The sequence below is a fragment of the Crocodylus siamensis genome, chromosome 12 (assembly GCF_052110815.1).
Source record: "Crocodylus siamensis isolate JL-2025a chromosome 12, ASM5211081v1, whole genome shotgun sequence".
NCBI lineage: Eukaryota > Metazoa > Chordata > Crocodylia > Crocodylidae > Crocodylus > Crocodylus siamensis.
Genome location: NC_143406.1, coordinates 30,673,679 through 30,693,167, shown reverse-complemented (window position 1 = coordinate 30,693,167; position 19,489 = coordinate 30,673,679). Strand labels below are relative to the sequence as shown.

Sequence of the window (19,489 nt, the reverse complement as noted above, 5' to 3'; positions counted from 1 at the left end):
CATTTTTGAGACTTAGATGCAGGTATGAATCCAGAATTGCTGTATGTATGTAGCTCTGTATGTGTCCAGTCAGGGCACAGGCTAGGGTTATCATATTTTCAGTCCCAAAAAAGAGGATACCTGGCAGGGGACACCTGACTCCCACAGCCCTCTTGCACTGCCAGTGCCCCTCGCTCCCAACCTGCAGCCCTATGTCCCTGCTGCTGCCCTTCACTCCCAACTTGCAGAACTCTGGTCCTATGCTGGGCTGTGCTGGTGCCCCTCACTCCCAACCCACAGCCCCCTGCACCAGGCAGCCTGGCTATGCCCCACCCAGGCAGCATTTCCCAGGTGCCCTGCCCCTACAAGCAAGGGCAGCAGCCCCTGGTGTAACTAGCTTGGCTACGCAGTTTCCCACTGCCCCTGAAGGGCCCCCCACCCCCTTTCCCCACTGGATGGGCAGGTGCCTTTCTTCTGCTCTGGCTCAGCCCTTGTGCCTAGACACCAGCATCATCAGGCACCTGCCACTGCCCCCCCACACCCAACACACACACCCATCCCCTCCACCCCCCACAACCCAGACAGTCTCCAAGCCCTGGCCCTCCAACCCCTGCACCCCATAGACTTCCTGCATCCAGCTACCAGGGCTACTCCCATGACCCTGCCTGGCTATATGCCAGCCATGTGTGTACATGCACACATTCACATGTGATGCCCCTGCCTCCCATCACCCTCCCCACACTCCTGGCAGTGGAGCAGAGCAAAATCCTGAACATTTGTTCAGATTTCAAAAAACTGCTCAGACGGACATGGGAGGACCCAAAAAGAGGGCATGTATGGGGAAAACCCGGACATATGGTAACCCTAGCATAGGCTACTGTGCATACTCAGTCTTCGTGTATGCGTTTAGTATCCACACTGCAAGGGAAATAGGTTTGTTACCTATACCTAAGCACCAAAAATGCCATGTGTGTGGCTAAAAACTTTAGATGCAGAAAAGAAATAGCGCTCTATCCTCAGTGCCTAAAGGCAGTTTCTAAACCAGTAACTGTGCTCATTTTACTCAGTTTTCTTTATTTCCAGGTGTATCAGCTGGTCTTTTTGGCACTAATGACAATGAAGCTGGAAATGAATGGATGCTTTCTAACCACTCCCACTCCAGCAGCATGCAGGAATTTATACGGAGCTGGCAGGTAATCGGCTGTGTCTCTGCTACCTGAAAAGACTCACAAAATGTGTCTGTCTAGGGGTCACTCAGACAGAAAGGGCCACATGTGACCTGCACAACCTACTTCAGTTTTCCTAAAGAGGTTAAAACACTTCCATAAAAGTGGGAATACTTCCTTATACAAGTCAGCCACACAATCTTGGAAATGTACCAATATTTTCACCATAACAGAACTGCATTTATTGCTTAAACTTCCTAAGCAAGTTAACCTTCAGGCTGAAACCCCACATTGTTAATCTAAGAAATGAGCCAAAGTGTGGAATCCTGCAGGTTGCTTCTGTTAGAATGAGAACTGTTGATGAGATCTGGTTATCTTTGATGCACATCCGTTACTAATGAATATGCTGGGCTCTCTTTCCCTGAATACAGGAGCAGTAACACAACAACAGATAACCCTAGGCCCCTTTCAGCCAGCCTGGAGCCCCCAGGAACTCTCAGCTTTTCTCAGGGCCTGTACTCGTGGTACCTCTATCTGATCCTTTCTTGCTTCCTTCTCACTTACCTCCTTTAGTCTGCTCACTCTCTCTCTCTAAAAAGGCCAGCTTTCAAGTAACGCAGAAATATGCAGGCAACCTGAATTAGTAAAAAAGAAAAATAATCAATGAAAAGTAATATGCGAGAAACTTATTATAATGGCATTAAAAAAGCCAGGGAAGCATGAATGACCTTTTTTAAGTGGCTGATGTCATAATGGCTCTGCTTATGCTATTGATTGCTACATTTCATTTGTATGCCACACAGCCTCTTTGCAGTGTACATTACTGCTGAGAAGAATTTATAGATGACTTTTGCTGAACTCTGTGCATTGCTTGCAGTCATATCCCATTCAGAAAAAGTAATAAAAAGATTGACTTGCTGATAATGTAACATTGACATACATCATTAAGTCAATGGACAGGAATATAAATATGCAAAGTCAGGGACTCTGTCTAACTCTTAGGAACTTTATGAAGAAATAGGAGGAGACAGTATGGTGGACAATGTACCATATTTACCCAAATCCAAGACTACTTAAAATTTAAGATGACTGACCCTCCCCCACCCCCCAGTAATTTCATTCCATATATGGAAAATGTATACATTTGTTATAATTTTCCAGGAATAAAATCTAATTATTGGGGGATTGTCTTAAGCTCACCCTCCCTCCTCCCCCACTGCTAGAGGGGAAAGCAGCAGCAGGCAGCTAGGGGGTAGGCAGTCCCCTTGCCCTCTGCCCCCTCCCCATTTCTTCCCCTTGCAGCCTACCCAACCACACCCAGCACCTGCCCCCACTGGTTCTCACAGCCCCTGCCTCCTTATTCTCACCACCCCCCATCCCCCGGTTTGATGCAGCTCCAGCTAGATTCTCTCCCAGGTAATGGAGCCCATGCCCAGATATGCAGCAGCACTCCAAGGCTGGAGCTGTACCACTACTGACTGGCTAGGCAGGGGATGGAGTCTTCATGTGCTCCGTGCCCAGCCGGAGTCAGAGCTGAAAGTGAGGCGGTAGAGGCTGCAGGGGCAGGCAAGGAGGACAGAGTGTGCAGACATGGTGGCAGGTGGCTGCTGTTGTGACTCTGGCTGCAACCTATGCTCAGATCCGGAGTCAGAATTGCAGCAGTTACCTGCTCCCCCTCCACCTTTTACTCGAATCCAAGATAAGGGGCTTTTTTACCTATCCTGAAAGGGGGGCAGGGGGAATCTTGTACTGGATTTGAGTAAATATGGTATTTAGTTGCCCTGATAAAATCGAATCAACCTTTCCCTCTTACACTGAAGGTTTGCTATAAACAATACGTGTTAGAGGGAAGACAGTAAGATCAAGTGCAGGGCAGATATGGCAGGGTGAGCAATAGCTGGAGGCCAAGCTTAAAGGAATAACCATGCACTCGCTTCTGCCTTGCAAAACTCATCTCAGGAACCTTACATTACAGTCGACTGGTGGTGACAGTATTATATGGCTGATAGGAAGGAGCACAGGAGCTAGCGGGCTGGCTTCTTATGCAGTGCAATGAAGTTGTGCCCAGTGTTAATGGAAGCAAACACATTTAACTTTAGTGTTGAAAGGCCAGAGCCATGAAAACAAGGGAGGATAAAGAGAAGACTCTTCAAGCAAGGAGCCATGCAGGTGCCTACTCACCTTAGAAAAAGGACTGTTTGGGAGGTTAACCTGGCAATTAAAGTTCTCACTTAATATAACCTGAGTTTACATTTGGATTTTGCTTGAACATAGAGGGTTCTATTAATGGAGCCAAAGCATTTAGGGCAAGTATTATTTTTTTAAAATTGCTGATCTAATGCAAAGACCCATAAGCACTACTCAGGCAAAACAAGCCCATTAAAGTTGCTAATTGTTGATTATGACATTGGCTATCACCATATTTGTGACTTGTGAAGGAGCTTACCTAAAACAACCATGGCAAAAATACATCTGTATCTCAATAGGCAAAAATGTTTGTCATTGCTGCTACCTTCATCCAGTGATTATCTGCTCTTAAAGCTTTCTTGATATATGTTAACAAGGATGAATACACTGGTAAAGTATTGTCTCTCTATAAAAGGATCTAGGAAAAAAAAGTTTATCTTAATCTATCATTTATAATGTTATCAAAAAGAGACCTAGCCAACTACTTATTATTTCACCAGTCATACACAAAAAAAACTTTAATGAATCATAAAATCAATAGGAAAAGGAAACAATATCTGTAATATTTATAAGACAAAAGAGATACTTTGTTTCATTTATGAAGAGTGCAAGGCACATCTTAATATTAATGAAACAATGAAATAGTTATTCAGGGCAGTGTAAAACAATAGGTCTAAAAAGCCTTTATCTAAACTGTCTCCTGGTATAAATTAAGGGGCTTCCACTACATTAATGCTTTAAAAAACAATTTGTTTCTGTTCTGACTAGTCTTGTTTTCTCAGGTGACCAGTCAGTGCAGCCATGTACAGAAGAAAGTGAAGGCATGTCCCATTACAGCAAAGCAAAAATTTTGTAAAATGTTTTTTCAAGAAGCCCGCTCTCTTCTCAGGAACTGTTTCAAAGTTGTAAGTAATACTAAGAATCAGCAGAGAAAAGTTTGAACTTCCAAACCACACAGTACAAAGCTGTTAAAATTACAAGAGATCAAAGAATAGATTAATTTTCCATGGTGCTTTAGCTGGAATTTAGCAGAAATTTAATATTACAGAAAGTCTAACCAAATGTCATTTTTCTCCCTGCTGCATGCATATTTTAGTAAGGTCTCTTAAGCTTTGGAACATTAGCTTGGCCTGACATTGATCTTTATTTCCAAATTCCAAACTAGTTTGATACAGTTAAGCTCTGTAAGTAGATTAAAGGACATTTTAATTCTGGTCTGAGACGAGGCATATCTTGAGTGAAATGCCACATTTTTTCTGGTTGTTGGTTGTAGCCATGTTGGTCTAAGCACATAGGCATGAGGTTCTTTGGGTAGACGTGATATTTTTTTATGAAACAAAATAAAAAATTGGGAAAACTAAAGGGTGTTTGTGCCTGAAAGCTTGCAAAGAACAATTTTTCCAACGATTTAGTTGGTCTAATAAAAGATATCACATCTACCCAAAAAACATTTTTAAGTTCTTTTTTTCTTTTATAATTAACGTGCCATATTTGCTGTACAATTTTAAGTTACCTGACATGATTTATCCACTCTTGTTTTGCCAACGCTAATTCTCATTTGCATCTGAGAATTACAAACTAAAAGGAAAGATTTATTTATTTCCAAATTGCTGTCACGCTTTTTGGAGTACAGGTTTGTGCTTTGCAGAACTGAAGATGTTACATACAACTTTGCTCATGTTTAAGGTGGACCCAGAACCATTCTATGCCATGTGTTCACAAGACTCTTGTGGATCCAGTGAGTTGAAAGCTGCTTGCAACTTGGCAGCAGCATTTGTCCACTTGTGCAACAGAAATTTTGTTCCCTTGGACATTCCTCCTCAGTGTGGTAAGTTTCATTTCTCTTCATCCTAAATATTCTACTTATGCTAACATTACCAAGTAACTTGTTTGCATGTTAATGTGGAAATACATAACCCCAGAAACAGGAACACTGCTTATAATTTTTGCTTGTTTCTAGGCTATGGTTTGTCTCACTTCTTCCCCAGAATTCTATTTTGGATTTCACTTAAAATTAACAGAAAAACTGTTTCAAATTCCTCTTTAGCTATCTTAATTCCTTTCAGTTCATACTTTTTTCCTTTGACCTTTTGTGTTTTAAATAATTAATATCTAGATTTGTGTTATCAGTATTCTATGCTGTGTAATTTTGAAAAACACTTTCCTTCTTTCTACCTTTATAGCTAGATTCATGTTATCAGTAGTCTGTGTTGTGTAAGTTTGAAAAACACTTTCCACCTTTTCTAATGAATTCAGTCTGTTGTTTTAATCGTTCCTTAGAATTCCACGATTAAGCTGTCTAATGCTTAACCCTCAGCCTTATGTCTTGACTTCCTTGGAAATGCAAGGAAAAATAGAACCATCAGAAAAAGTGCTAGTGGAGGTCTAAAGCCCTAGAATCTCTGCCAAGATCAAATGTGGGCCTCTCATATACTTCAGTTCATTTTACTCTTAACAGATTTACTGCTGAACAGTTCTGGGAATTAGGCCCCTGGCAGACATTCAGTTAAAGGTGCAATAGGGTCTGATGTTTGATCCCTGACAATCTCACTCCCTGCCATATCAATGATGCAGGGGGAGCCAGAGCAGGAATGTCCCCCCCACCCCACCCTTGCACTGGCAAGTAGGAAGGTCCTGCAGCTGGGAGCCCCAACAGCTGGTGGAGCTCCCAGCCACAGGTGTGTACTGTGGCCCCCATTGCTGGGAGCTCCATCAATTGATCCAGGCTCCCAGATACAGGGATGCACCGTGCCCAACAGGGCTGGGAGCCCAGATCAGTTGATGGGGCTCCCAGCCACAGGGGAGTTTGGTGCACCTCTGTGCCTGGGAGCCTGGAACTGCTAACAGAGCTTGCAGCTGTGGGGGTGCAGTGGAGCCTTTGACTCCAGCTGCACCCCAATGGCTGGGAGCCCCAATCTGCCACTGCTGTAGGCTGAAGGGTCATCTTGGAGGCTGTCCTAATACAGTACAGAATAGTATTAATGCTGATCCCTACCCTTACAAACTCAACAGCTAACTACTAGTAACAAACAATTACCTGTCTGCATAGAACTGCAAATCCATAGTTTCAGGATATAAGTAGCTGTATATTGAACTGTATATTGTACATGTATTCTGCATTATCACATATATTACTTGCTTACAGATATCTTCCCTTTCTATTATCTGGGAGGGGGGGAGGCTGGAGTGGAGGAGTGGCTTGTGTTTGCTTTCAGATTGTAGGAAATTCTAAAAACAGCACCATGTTAAATTATGTGCACTAGCTATTGACTACAGTTGGCATATAAATAATTAAAAATCAACTACAACTGCTGACATTAATCCTTGTGCTGCATTACACTGCATAAGCAGCAAAGGAATATTTTGAGACTGTAATCGGCTGAGAAAAAAGGTTTGGTTAAAATGGACCAAAGCATCCAACACTTCTTCCAGATAAATAAGGAATGGCACCATACATGTAAAGAAAAGAGCAAATGCCCCCCCACTCCAGAAAATGTGCTGTGTCCTTAATCATTATCACTTTATAAGAATATTAAAGGAAACAGGCATATAAGTCATTGCCACTCTAATTACTTCCATAGCTGTCCAAATAATAAATTTAAGATGTAATGATCCATTTACAACTTGTTTACTGCAGAGAAAAGCATTTACTGTAAGTAATTGATGGAACCATGCAGATAAGCCAATTATGCAGTTGCTAGGAATAAAGCATGATTTACACTGCTAATTTGTCTGCTGTATGCACTGCTGAGGCTTGGTAATGAGGAAATTGGGGATCTTTTGATATATCTAATGAAATGAAGAGTTATTCACTGGTATTTGTAAACTCAGTGCCACCGCAAAAATTGATTTGGTGGCTACAGATGTACAATTACATTTGTAACAAGCTACAAAAGTTTCAAGTGTATAAGACATTTTCACACAACCAAAAGGGGAAGATATATTTGTGAATTATTTTATAGTGGCTACAGAGACGGAACAGGAGATACTTACTCCACTTCACATTTATGTGCATGTACACTCCTAAATATGTCTTGATATCACACACTCCAAAATGTTGGAAATAAGCCAGCACTGAATGTGGACTTGATCCTTTTATGGATATAGAAAGTCATTAGCTACATTTGGTTTGTCGTTTTTAATTCATTAACAATTGTGTTTCATGGGCGGCCAGGTTTTTGGGCTCATCTCTAGCAGGGGAATTAATTTCTCTAAAACAAGTATTTTTTAAATAAAAGCAGTAACAAGAATGTATCCTTGAGGGTTCAATACCTTTCATAAACATTTTGATCAGTTGTACCATTATTTCTCAGACTCCCCTTGACTTCAGTGTTTTTTCTTCAAATACAAGATGCAGCATGGGATGATATACATGTTGTCAAACTTTACCAATGACTTTTGTCTTCACTTTTAGTATGGAACATATCCATAGCTGTTTCCATTTTAAATGTGAAAAGTCTTATGTTCATACAATTAAAATATTTTTTGGTAATGACCTAGGGAAATGTTTAGTTTCATTAACCTATTTTGGATAGTGTGTAGTCTGATATGTCATTTGCTTGTATTTAGGTTCCCTCTAAATATGCAGGTAAGGGCACAATGGGATCTAATGCAAGATCCATACAATTGCATCCCCTGCCATGCCACAAATGCTACATAGCAGGTGTGATTGTTGGATTATGCATTAGATCCTGTTGTTATTGCTGGTGCAGAGGGAGCCCACGGAGTAAGCTCTTGCTGCTGAGAGCCCCCTCAGTTGAAGGGCTCCCAGCTGCAGGGACACACCACACACCCCTGAGCCTGGGGGATTGTGGCTGCTCTGATCCCTCAGTTTTTAATGCACCCCTGAGCCTGGGGGATATGGCAGTGTGATCCCCTGAGCCCAAGGGTTTCATGCTAGGCATGGTGCACTCCTGTAGGGCTCCCAACCACAGAGGGGACTCTGCATACATGTGCAAATTGAAGCTCAATAGCAACTAGCTATAAAGTTATTACACATTTTTAGGTCCAACTTTATAGCTGTTTGGAGCTTTTTACAGCACGATAGCAACTTTGTACGTGTAGTTGGTTTTAAGGTAACTGCACAGTTAACCAGTTAATTGCACGATACCTGTAACAACTAGAAGGGGGCTTAGTTTCATATCGCCAGTTCCAACATGCTGCTGATTACAAAAGACTGACAATTTTGATGTTTCATTAATTGCCTTTTTTATCATTTAAGAAAGCAGGAAAAACTTTTATAGTGTTGTATCTCCTTTTCTTTGCAGTTTGATTGCTCCAAATGGTAACTGCCAGTCCTGATGATGGAAAAGCTTTTTCAGTATTGAAATAATTCAACTTTCTGATTAGACCTGCTAGAAGCAACAGCATGGAAAGCAGCAAGCTTCAGCTAAAGCAATGATTTATAACTCAGACTATCATGAAATGTGTTGTGTAAAAGAAAAGCTTTTTGGGCTAATTAGCCTGAAAAAAAGTTTAATTATTACAATTAATGTTATTATGTTGAAATCACATCAGAGTAATGTGGTCATGAGAAAATGTATGCTAGAGTAACATTTTTAAAACCCCGTTCACTGGAAAAATTCTAATCTATTCCCAATTGAAGATGCTCAATTCAAGGTACGAGCCATTATTTGAATAATTAAAACAATCAAGTTGCCTCTCCTACCCCAAGTCGGCAGAATCTTCCTCTGTTGAAACAGCACATACAGCTTTGAGTTGACACAGAGGCATATATACTGTTTGTTTAGAGCTCAAACTCAGTCATTCGCTGGGTTCTGAAAGAAATCACATCCAATCCATTATGTTAGAGGTTAGGGACAGACATTACGCATAAACCAGCTTAAGTGATCAGAAAGTGGTTTAAACCTGTAACAGAACAGGTGTTCAGTGCACGTAAACCAGTTTCAAAATGGCTGAAATCAGTTTGAGATAATCTTGGTTGAATGTAGTATCAGACTTAACTGATTTGGGTCAAACTGGTTTATGCAGTGTCTGTCCCAGACCCCTTCCTGTTTTAAATTAAACAAGTGTCCCCCAGCATTCCAGATGCTTCACTGGGCAGGGCTCTGCTCTCTGCTGGCTATGGTCTGTGCTGTGGGAGGCATGACAAGGGCAGACAGCACAGTGTCGGCTTAGGGCTTTTTGGGGTTAATCAACAGATAACTGGTAATGTCCCTACTTTCCTTCCTTGGAAAAAGTTGTTTAAGAAGAGCTTGAACTAATGAGAAAAACTTTTGTTTTGTTTGACAGACTGATAAATGCTCGTAACTCCCTGCTATGTAACTAAATGCTCTGTTATCAACAGCAAGGGGGGAAGCCCTCCCTAATGAGAGCACTTTGTGGGGCCTGGCCACGCCCCCCTCAGCTTAGCACTGTAGAAGGGAGGGAGGGCTGCTCTAGCGCTCCCTGGCTTCTAATCTGAGCCACTGCAGGCATGTGCCTGCATTCCTGCAGTCCAGATGGGGTGTCTGTACAGCTACAAACTGGTTCAGCCTAGCCAGGTTAGACTAACCTGCAAAGAGTGAATCAATTCAGTCTCAGGCTTTTTGCATGTCTGTCCCTATCCGGAGGGAGGAGCCCCAGCAAGGAAGGGTTTAGCTAAGAATGAGGTGGTGAAGAGGGGAATGAATCCTTTGAAACAATCATTTCTTTGTATTCCCCCATTGACTTTTCACTATCAATAGAATTAGTACTATTTTTAAAATAGAAACAATTTTATCCTTAGTGCACATCCCTGTACCACCTTACTTCCTTCAGATCCACTTTCCCAGAAATCTTTTTATGTTCATTAGAACAGGACACCTAATAGCAAATTCCAACCTTGGGGTAGTTTTCAGGTAGTATAAATAGAATGAAGAAAGAAATCTTTAGACATGTCTGTGTATGAAATGTCTTGTATCTGCTAAATTACTTTGATGTTTTAAATCAAGTGGATTTAAATATTTTGAACTTCATATCATTTTTTTTCAGTCTACACTAGGAATACCTTATAGTGCTTATTTTTTTAGTGAGGGATAACATAAAGCAAATATTCAGTAACTTTTGAATATCAGAACTATTCTTGTCATAAGTTGGAACAACAGGGTGCTGTATGCCTACAAAAGTTTACTTCCTTTTCTTTTTTGTACTTTTGCTGTAATGCACTTTCATTGATTGTTCTTTAAAGTTTTCCTGATGTACAGAACCACATGTCTGTGTAGTTCATCAGATTTAAACTGCCCCCAACATTATGGTCAGTTCATAAAAGGAACTTTTAAATCAAAAGTATTTAATTCTGAACAAATTTCTAGATACCTGCATCTTTGTTTCAACAAAACACCAACCTCATTATGTTTAAAAAAAAAAAAAAAGAAGGGGGGTGGGGAAGGTTCACACAACTAGCTTCGGTTGTGCATGAGAGTGGTCAGCGACATTTCCCGGTGGCATGCCAGAATGGCTCAGCTTGGGTCTGCGGTGGACTGGCACCAGGACCCAGCTGCTGTTTCTCCCTGCTGCCCAGTTGTCATATGGCATGGGTGAAGCTCCCAGGTGCCTGGCTTCAGTGGGCAAAATCCCGCTGCCAAGGCCCTTCACTACTGAATGCTGCCAAAGCCCAAGCTCCATAGGCCAGGTCCAATGGCTCCTGGGGCTGGATCTGGCTCACAGGCCATAGGTTACTAACCCCTGCTGTAGGAGATCAAGAGGCAAATTCTGATTTGTGTACATTCAAGGTAATTATCTTGGAGGAAACCGTCACTACTGTTTTACTGAGAGTAAAGAGTGGTCCACTACTTTAGAATTTTTTTTTACTGTTGTTTTAACATCAGTTAATTACTTGAAGTACAGCAGAGGGTTATTTGAAGGACTCGTGTTACTGGAGTTTGAAAAAACATAAGATCTAAGCTTACAATAAATCAAGGTAAGAAGTACTCCACTAGCCTAGTGGTGAAGGGACACTCGCTTGTATTCAGATAGGTACTACAATGGTTTGAGAGATCTTCCAGCAGATGTGAAGTTAATCTTCATCGCTCTGGTACCTATCATTAGTCCTCCAGCAAAGCATGAACAGAGTGAAAACAGTTAGCTCGATATTAATAGTCAAAGCCCTAAATTCAGCGAAGTTAGTTAGCTCCCCAAAGTGTTATTAATTCCAAGAGCATCTTCAAACAGACACCTTTTCCTTCAGCAATACCTTCCCTATAACTCCTTGAGTGGGATGAGTCAGTATTTTAAATCCCAAACTTCCCTTCCCACAAAAAGTGCAATAGCCGGGGCTGCCTTGCCCATGCTCTTGTACCAAAGTGTATGGGTCTTGTACCAGGTATAAATGACTCCCTGAATTCTAGTGGGACTACTTTCTATTATGATGAGGTGAGGGGTTTTGTGGATAGAGCAGAGAACTATGATATGTTTTGATTTTTATCAAGGCTTTTAACAATGCCTCACTTGATATTCTCATTAGCAAGTTATGGAAATACAGTCTAGAGCTGTGAGCCTCAAAGGTATGCCGCAAAAGTGAAGGAAGTGTGCTGCAAAATCCCTGTGTGAGGAGGTGTAGCAGAACCAAGTCCCAGGGGTGGTCATGACACCCCCTGGTGGCCTCTCAACTTCTGCCCTGTTCTGGCTCCTAAGATACCCTCCCTGGTATAGAGACAAAACCTTGCTTAATGAAAGACGTATTTGGTGTCATTGTTTTAATGGTGCATCTCAGCACTGGTATTTCTTCTGGCAAGAGAATAAAATATATTATGCTTTGAAAAAAAAATTACACGTGCACCCCCTCCGCCCCTTTTTGGGTGTAAAAGTGTGGGTGTGCCGCCAATTTTAATTTAGAAAAAGTGTACCCAAGTATCAAAAGTCTGACAAACACTGATGTAGACAAAACTACTGTAAGGTGGGTGTATAATCAGTTGGATCATTGTATTCACTGAGTAGTTATAAATGGTTCAATGTCTAAATGGGAGGAGGTATCAGGTGGGGGGCTCTCCAGGGGTCTGTCCTAATCCTGAAATGGATTAGTATCTTCATTAATGACTTGGAGGATGGGATTGAGTTAGCATTTAGTAAACTGCAGTTGGTACCAAACTGGATGGGGTATCAGAGACTTTGAAGGCTAGGATTGGGATCAGAGGTATAAATAATGATTTTTGTACCCTGGGCAGAAAGGGGGGCTGGGGGTTGTGCCAAGCACCTGAGAGCAGCAGCAGGGATGTTCAAGCAGGGGCAAGCACAAGGGAGTCGTACCTGATAGCGGCTGCTACCAGGGCTGGCTCTCTACATGCTGCCTTACTGGGCTGGCTCCAGGGCAGAGACCAGAGCCAAGTGCTGACCTCCTGCATGCTGCTTTGCTGGAGTCAGGCCTGGAGTTGGTTCTGTATCTATACACCTGCCTGGATGTGGCTGCTGCGCATCAGGCTGGTGTCCTCCCAAAACTGGTGCATGGGGTTGGTGCTCCCCATGGCCTGCCCTACTTACATTATTGACTGGAATTCAAAATAACCTTGATACATTGGAGTAATTGTTCAAAATTTATCAGGTGAAATGTAATAAATATAGACAAGTGCAAAATACTGCACTTGGAATGGAACAATCAAATGCACAAATACAAACTGGGGGATGACCAACTATGTTTCACTGTTGCAAAAAAAAAAAAAGCAAAAAAAATAATAGTGGACCACAAACAGAATATGAATCAACAGTGTGGTATTGGTGCAAAAGAAAAGCCAATGTAGTTTTAGTGTTTTTGGGTCCCAAAATAGTGATAACCCCCATTCAGCTCTTATTGAAATCTAATCCAGTTCCCTCTCTGCTTGAGCAGATTCAAACCTACATATCCAGATTCAAACCTACATATCCAACTTCCTGGAGACTGCTGCTCCACTCTTCCTGTTGAGGAGCTAAAATAAGATTTCAAGCTAAACTGATCAAATGAGAGAGAACTAAAGAAACCCAGGCTCTACAGCCTAATGTTCAGGGCACTTACATGTGCGAGCAGTGGCCTGGGTTCTGATTCCTGCTTCCAGGACTGCGTATGTATTTTATCCAATAGTTGTTTCATGTCAAAAAGAAAATACAACCCTGGGAGCAAGGACTGACACCCATCACTACCACTACTGAGAGCTGTCATTGCAGCGTGCAACAAAACTTTGAGCCTTGATCAGTCTCTTGAAAAGGAAGGGCATAAAAGTCTGCTTTTGGGAGAAGGTGCAAGACTGGATCCAAAGCATAGTACCTCTCTGCAGGCGCCGGTAAGGCCCGTAAGGGTTGAAACTTAAGACTTGCCGCTGTCCTCAGTCATTCCTGTCGACTAGCTCTAAATAGCTACTAGCTTAGTGTGCTGAGAGATTCCCTGCTCAGCTGGCTGTTTTGGCCCCTATTTTGAAGCATCAAACCCTCTCCATAGCGTATGGTGAGCTTAAGCACTCAGCCTAACAATCTGCATTTCATTCTGGACACCAGGCACTTAAAAGAGGGTTATGGCCTGTAAGTAAGGTCTCATTTCAACCAGGACAGTCCTGGATTTCAGAGGCTGGTCCCAGCCGGCTGCTGGGAATTATAATGGGCATCCTGGAAACAGAGGCACGAGGCCCAAGCCAGCTGGGAGCCAGAGCCGCGCAAAGTATATTGCAGGTGGGTTTGTCCAGGATTTCCAGGGCTTTAGCAGGATTTACCTGTCTTTCCCATTTGCAGAGCAAACGCACACCCCACACAACGCTGTTTTAACCTAAGCCGGTACACAACCGGGCTGTGCTCTTGCATCACGACATCGGCTGGCTTTACAGGGTCCGCCCAAACGCACCAAAACCATACGTGGCTGCATTTTCAAGCAGCTGGTCCTTTTGCCTGGCCAACTTGAAATCCCTCCAGGAGGCCTGGCCTGATTTTCCGAAATGCTCCCTGGGGGGTGGAAATGGGGCTCTTTCCAGCTGAGCTGTTGGACTTCGGGGGAGGCCGATCCCCGCGAGCTCCAGGGGGGCCAAGGCGCTTGTCCCGCTCCGTCCCACCCCTGCGCGCCGCTCCCCGCGGCCGCGACGGACGAGGCCGGGGCGGCCCAGCTCCGCCCGCCCCCCGCAGGCGGCGCCCGGCCCGGACGGTGGCGCCGCCTTCCCGCGCGGCGCCGGGCCGGGCCGGGCCGGGCCGGGCCGAGCGATGGCGGCCGGGCCGCGGGGGCCGCCGCTGAAGGTGCTGTCGGCGCAGCTGCGGGGCTGCCGGCGCGGGCCGGACGGGGCCTGGCTGGTGGAGCGGCCGGGCCGGGCCCCGCTGGCCGTGCGGGCGGCCTGGCTGCAGGGCACGGTGCTGGCGGCGCGGGGCGGCTGGGCCCGGCTCCAGGACAGCAGCGGCGCCTTCACCGTGCGGGGCGCGGAGCGGGTGCCCCAGGGCCGGCCCTGCCTGCGCGCAGGTAGCGCTGGCCTCTGGCCGAGCGGGGCCGGCTTGGCCTCTGCTCGCCGGGGCGGGGGTCGCCATCAGGCCGGCGGGTGGGAACGGAAGGGGCCGGGGCAGGGCAGGCCACCCCGGATGGGCCCCGCGGTTTGGCTGGCAGCTGCGCCGTGGCCTCCGCGGGCTGGCTCCAGTCATGGGCGGCACATGTGCCCCACCCTGGGTTTTTTAATTTTTTTTCTATGGGTTTTTTGACCCCGGGATGTCCCAGGGTCAAGAAAGCCCCGCTTCACAGCAGCAGCATGGGGAATGCCTGCACTTGTGGTGTGGCCAGCGGGTCTGCGGCGCCACATGCCGCACTCGTCTGGATAGGCCGTGGCGTGAAGCCATGTTTGTGTACAAGAGGCGAGGACTTCTGAATGCAGTCTCTTACTGGACCGGCTGTGGGGGGGATAAAGCTGATGAATGCAAAGGGATTCTTGCGTTGCTGCTGCAACATCATTTTGAGGCTGAATGTTGTGATAGTCTCTGGAGTCGGAGCTTTGCAGGCTTCGCCTTTCCTCAGGGATTGCCTAACCTAGCTTCAAATGATTAGTTTGCTGCTTTAACAAAATGCAGAAAGCACAGGAGTAAATTGAGTTGTGTGTTCTCTTTTTTTCTAGGAAACTATGTAATGGTGATGGGTTTTGTTCACACCTGCACCCCAGAGCCTCTTCTGCAGGCTGTGAAGATGACGGATCTCTCCAGTAATCCCATAAACAAGATGATGTGGAGCCTCGAAGTGGAGGATTTGCAAAACAGCATCCCATAGATAACCATATTTCTGTGTTTGTAGTTCCAGAGGAACTGGAAACTTTTACTTGCTTCTACATGGCTGGAGCTAGGCTCTGAATATTGGAATCTCCCCATAGCTACTTTTTATCCTGCATCTAGCTTGCATTGATAAATAATAGTCCACTGAATATGAGCAGCTCAAGAGCAGATTTACTTCTAGAATACATTAACATAATGTTTCCCTGGAGAGAAGCAGCAGCACACCTAGTGCTGCTGCTACTTGTCCCCAGGGAATGCCTGTGCCACATGCCCTCTGGCACATGGCAGGTTACCCCAGGTGGAGGAGGGGATGCTGGGCTGGGTCCTAGGGGCCTCTGGGGCTGCAGCAATGGTGATCCTGCCGCTCGGAGCCTAGCTGGCAGCCAGAGTATGGCTCTGGGAGGTCAGGCTCCAGATCTGGGTGGCACATGCTGCCTCGTATGTGCTGTTCCACATTTTTTCTGCAGGTTTTTTTGATCCTGGGATCTCCCGGGATCAAAAAGCGTTGAGAGCAGCTGGCTGCGCGGTATGTGGCACCCCAGACTTGTCTGCAGCTCCATGTACCACACGGCCGTGCTTATCTGAACGTGACCCATGAACTTGGTAAATTTGGTTCAGTGTCAAGATTTAGATATCTTTATGTCCTTGACATGGTGGAAGGTTTTGTTTCATGTCCCATTTTTTGGCAAATGCCAAAAAATTAAACCATATTAACTTGGGAAAAATTATATGCTGTTTTCTGAATAATACTGGCTACCTCAGTGCATTCTCCATTGCCAGAGTTGCCATCTCCTGAGAAGGACTAGCTGGGCAGCTGTGGCTATTGCATCAAGTCCTAGTATCCATTTTCATAAATGAGCTGCTTGGAATGGGGGCAGAGCGAGGCCAAATGTGTCTAAACTAAATTCCTTTGGTATCTGGTTTGCTTTAAGACAAACGTATTTTCTATCTGCAAGCATAATCTAGTTCCTCAAATGCCTTGGTTCTGTTTTTGTCTTTATAATGCTAAGACCAATGCAGTAATAAAAAACTGTTTCAATAATCTGAATGAATATTCACCACAGACTCCTATGGAGTAGGTTTGTTCTAAAACAAGGTAGAATAAGTCATCTAGTCTAACCCCCTGCTCAAGGCAGAGGGACCCCAAATAGGCCATCCCAAAGCTTTGTCTACCTTGGTCTTAAAAATCTCCAAGGATGGAGAGTCCATAGCTTCTCCGGGTAACCTGTTCCAGTGTTTACAAGAGTAAGACTTCATTTTAAGCTATTGTGCAATCACCTCTGTGTGCACTACACAAACGCATGTAAAGCGGGACAAAAATATTTTTTTTAACTCAAATTAATGAATGTTTTGGGTGTTTGATTTTTAGAATATAATTTGGAATTTTTCTGGTTCCAAGATGGCAAAACCTGTTGCTGAAAGGAGTATTTCTGGGGACAAGGCGAGGGGCTTCTGATGGCAAAGATCAGGGGCTAGGGGGGAATGGGACTTCCAGTCCCAAGATGGCAACTGGGGGTGGGGCACCTGTCAAGGGGTGGAGCTACCCATGTGGCCCTTGACAGCTGGCCAAAACTTAGTAAGCAGCCCTCCATCCAAAATAATTGCCTGCAATGAGCTCGACTATTCTCTGTGGTGGCAGATGACAAGGAGCAATGGGTCTTAAGTTGCAGCAAAGGAAGTTTAGGTTAGATATTTGGAAGAAGTTTCTCACTTGTAAACTGTGGGTGTAGGGGTCTGTGGTGGGCAGATAGGTATGTGGGAGCATATAAGTGTGTGTGGCTATGTTGGGGGTGGGTGGGTATGAAGTTTGTGGAGGGAGGGTGGCTGGGGTGAGGGAGTGGGTCTATATGACAATGTGGGGGGGTGAGTGCATGTATATGGTGGGGGGGCTTGTGGGACTTACCCTATGAACACAACCACACACATACTCCCTCGCCCCCCCTCACTGCACGCGCGCACACACACACACACTATGCTTGCCTCACTACACACACACACACACAATGTGCTTGCCACATTGCTGTCTGTCTCTCTCCTCCCCCTTCCTCGTTGCATGGATATCTACGCCCACCCACACACACCCTCTGACTCCTGGCTCCTGACCCCAGGATGCCGACTTGGCCCCATGCTCCTGGGGTCCAGCGATGCAGCCAGGGCCACGTGGTGCTGGAGCATACAGCCATGTGCAGGGAAGCAGCTGCAGGCAGAGACTTCCCAGTGAGGAGGGGTGAGCGTGGGAGGAGGCTGAGGGGGAGTGGGGCTGGGCCCAGCTGGCCTTTCTACTGACTCCTGCCAGCTTCCCCTGGGTCCTACTGCCCTGTGTCCTGTCATTTTTGACAGGCGGCCAGGAGCAGATAAATATTAATATCTAAACTTTTTAGGTGCCACGTGGGGTGGATAGAATGGCCTGGTGGGCCACATCTGGCCCGTGGACTGTATTTTGCTCGCCCCCGGTCTACCTCCATCTTCTTTGGAACCATCCTTCAGGTAGTTGAAGGCTGCTATTAAATCCCTGCTCAGTCTTCTTTTCTCTAAATAAGCCCAGTTCCCTTTGGATCTTCTCATAAGTCATGTCCCCCAGTACCCTCACCATTTTCATTGCCTTCTGCTTGATTCTCCGATTTGTCCATATCCATTCTGTAGTGTGGGGCCCAAAACTGAACACAGCACTCCAGATGTGCTGAATAGAGGGGAAGAATCGCTTTTCTTGCCCTGCTGGCAGCACTCCTACCAATGCAACCCAGTATGCTGTTAGGTTTGGCAACAAGGACACACTGTTGGCTCATATTCAGCTTATTGTCCACTGTAACCCGCAGGTCCTTTTCTGCAAAGCTGCTGCCCAACCAGTCAGCCCCCAGCCAGTCCTGGTACAAGGGATTGTTCCGTCCTAAGTGCAGTACTTTGCACTTGTCCTTATTGAACTTCATCAGATTTCTTTTGGTCCAATCCCCCAATTTGTCTCGGTCTCTCTAAATTTTATCCCTATCCTCCACCATATCTACTATGCCCCCCCAGCTCGGTGTCAGCTACAAACTTGCTGAGGGTACGCTCTATGCCATCTTCTAGGTTGTTGATGAAGATACTGAACAAAACCGGCCCCAGGACCGACCCCTCGAGCACTCCACTTGATACTGGCTGCCAACTAGACATCAAACCATTGATTACTTCTCTCTAAGCCTGATGCCCAGCCAGTTTTCTATCCACCTTACAGTCCATTCATCCAGCCCATATTTCCTTAGCTTGCCTGCGAGAATGCTGTGGGAGACCATAGCAAAAATGTTGCTTAAATCAAGATGCACCAAATACACTGGTCTCCCTGCATCCACAGAGCCAGTAATCTCATCACAGAACAATCAGGTTGGTCAGGCATGACTTGCCCTTGGTGAATTCATACTGACTTCCTAATCACCTTCCTCTCTTCCAAGTGCTGACAAGGTCCTTGAGGACCTGCTTCATGATTTTTCCAGGGACTGTGGTGGGGCTGACCCTGGATCCTCCTTTTTCCCTTTCTTAAATACAGGCACTGTTTGCCATTTTCCAATCATCCAGGACCTCTCGTGATCGTTAAGAGTTTTCAAAGATGCTAGAGGTGCACCGAAACATTGGCCCCATATTGGATCGGCACCGTTAAGGGAAAATTGACAGTATTGGAAATCAGCCTTTTTTTGCTTGATGTGGCCGATAATGCAACCAATAAATGCCCTGTGCGTGCACAGAGCCACAGTATGCACACAGCCAGGAACACAGCCTGGCAGCTTAGGGAGCTGCATCTGGCTGGTAAGTCTATTGTGGGGGAAGCGGGGGGCAGATTGAGGTCCCTGCAGTGAGGGAGGGAGTAGGGCTGGGGCAAGTGCTGTTCAGCTGAGGCAGGGTGGGGCGCAGGATGAAGCTGGGAGCGGTTCCTGTGGGGGGCATGGGAGGACCCACGTCCCAGACCCCCGCGCCTGCAGATGGGCAGTTAGTGGCTCTGTCCCATGCCCTGTCCC

At 45.4% G+C, this 19,489-nt stretch overlaps 2 protein-coding genes across 5 annotated transcripts in view; both read left to right on the top strand.

The window, feature by feature from the left end:
- The window catches only part of APOLTP (apolipoprotein lipid transfer particle homolog), a 180,907-nt gene extending 170,389 nt beyond the window's left edge, over positions 1–10,518 (top strand). For all 4 annotated transcript variants that reach the window (XM_090023138.1, XM_090023140.1, XM_090023139.1 and 1 more), the window contains 4 exons: positions 1,063–1,172; positions 4,115–4,237; positions 5,019–5,160; positions 8,600–10,518. In XM_090023138.1, the coding sequence (XP_089879264.1) occupies positions 1,063–1,172; positions 4,115–4,237; positions 5,019–5,160; positions 8,600–8,604 (380 nt within the window). In that variant the 3' untranslated portion in view covers positions 8,605–10,518. The remainder of the gene's footprint in view (positions 1–1,062; positions 1,173–4,114; positions 4,238–5,018; positions 5,161–8,599) is intronic.
- A 3,737-nt stretch (positions 10,519–14,255) lies between these two features.
- On the top strand, positions 14,256–16,561 carry RMI2 (RecQ mediated genome instability 2). The gene is made up of 2 exons (XM_090024583.1): positions 14,256–14,712; positions 15,353–16,561. The coding sequence occupies exons 1-2, from the start codon at positions 14,463–14,465 to the stop codon at positions 15,499–15,501; spliced, it is 399 nt and encodes a 132-aa protein (XP_089880709.1). The 5' UTR covers positions 14,256–14,462; the 3' UTR covers positions 15,502–16,561.
- The last annotated feature ends 2,928 nt before the right edge of the window (positions 16,562–19,489 follow it).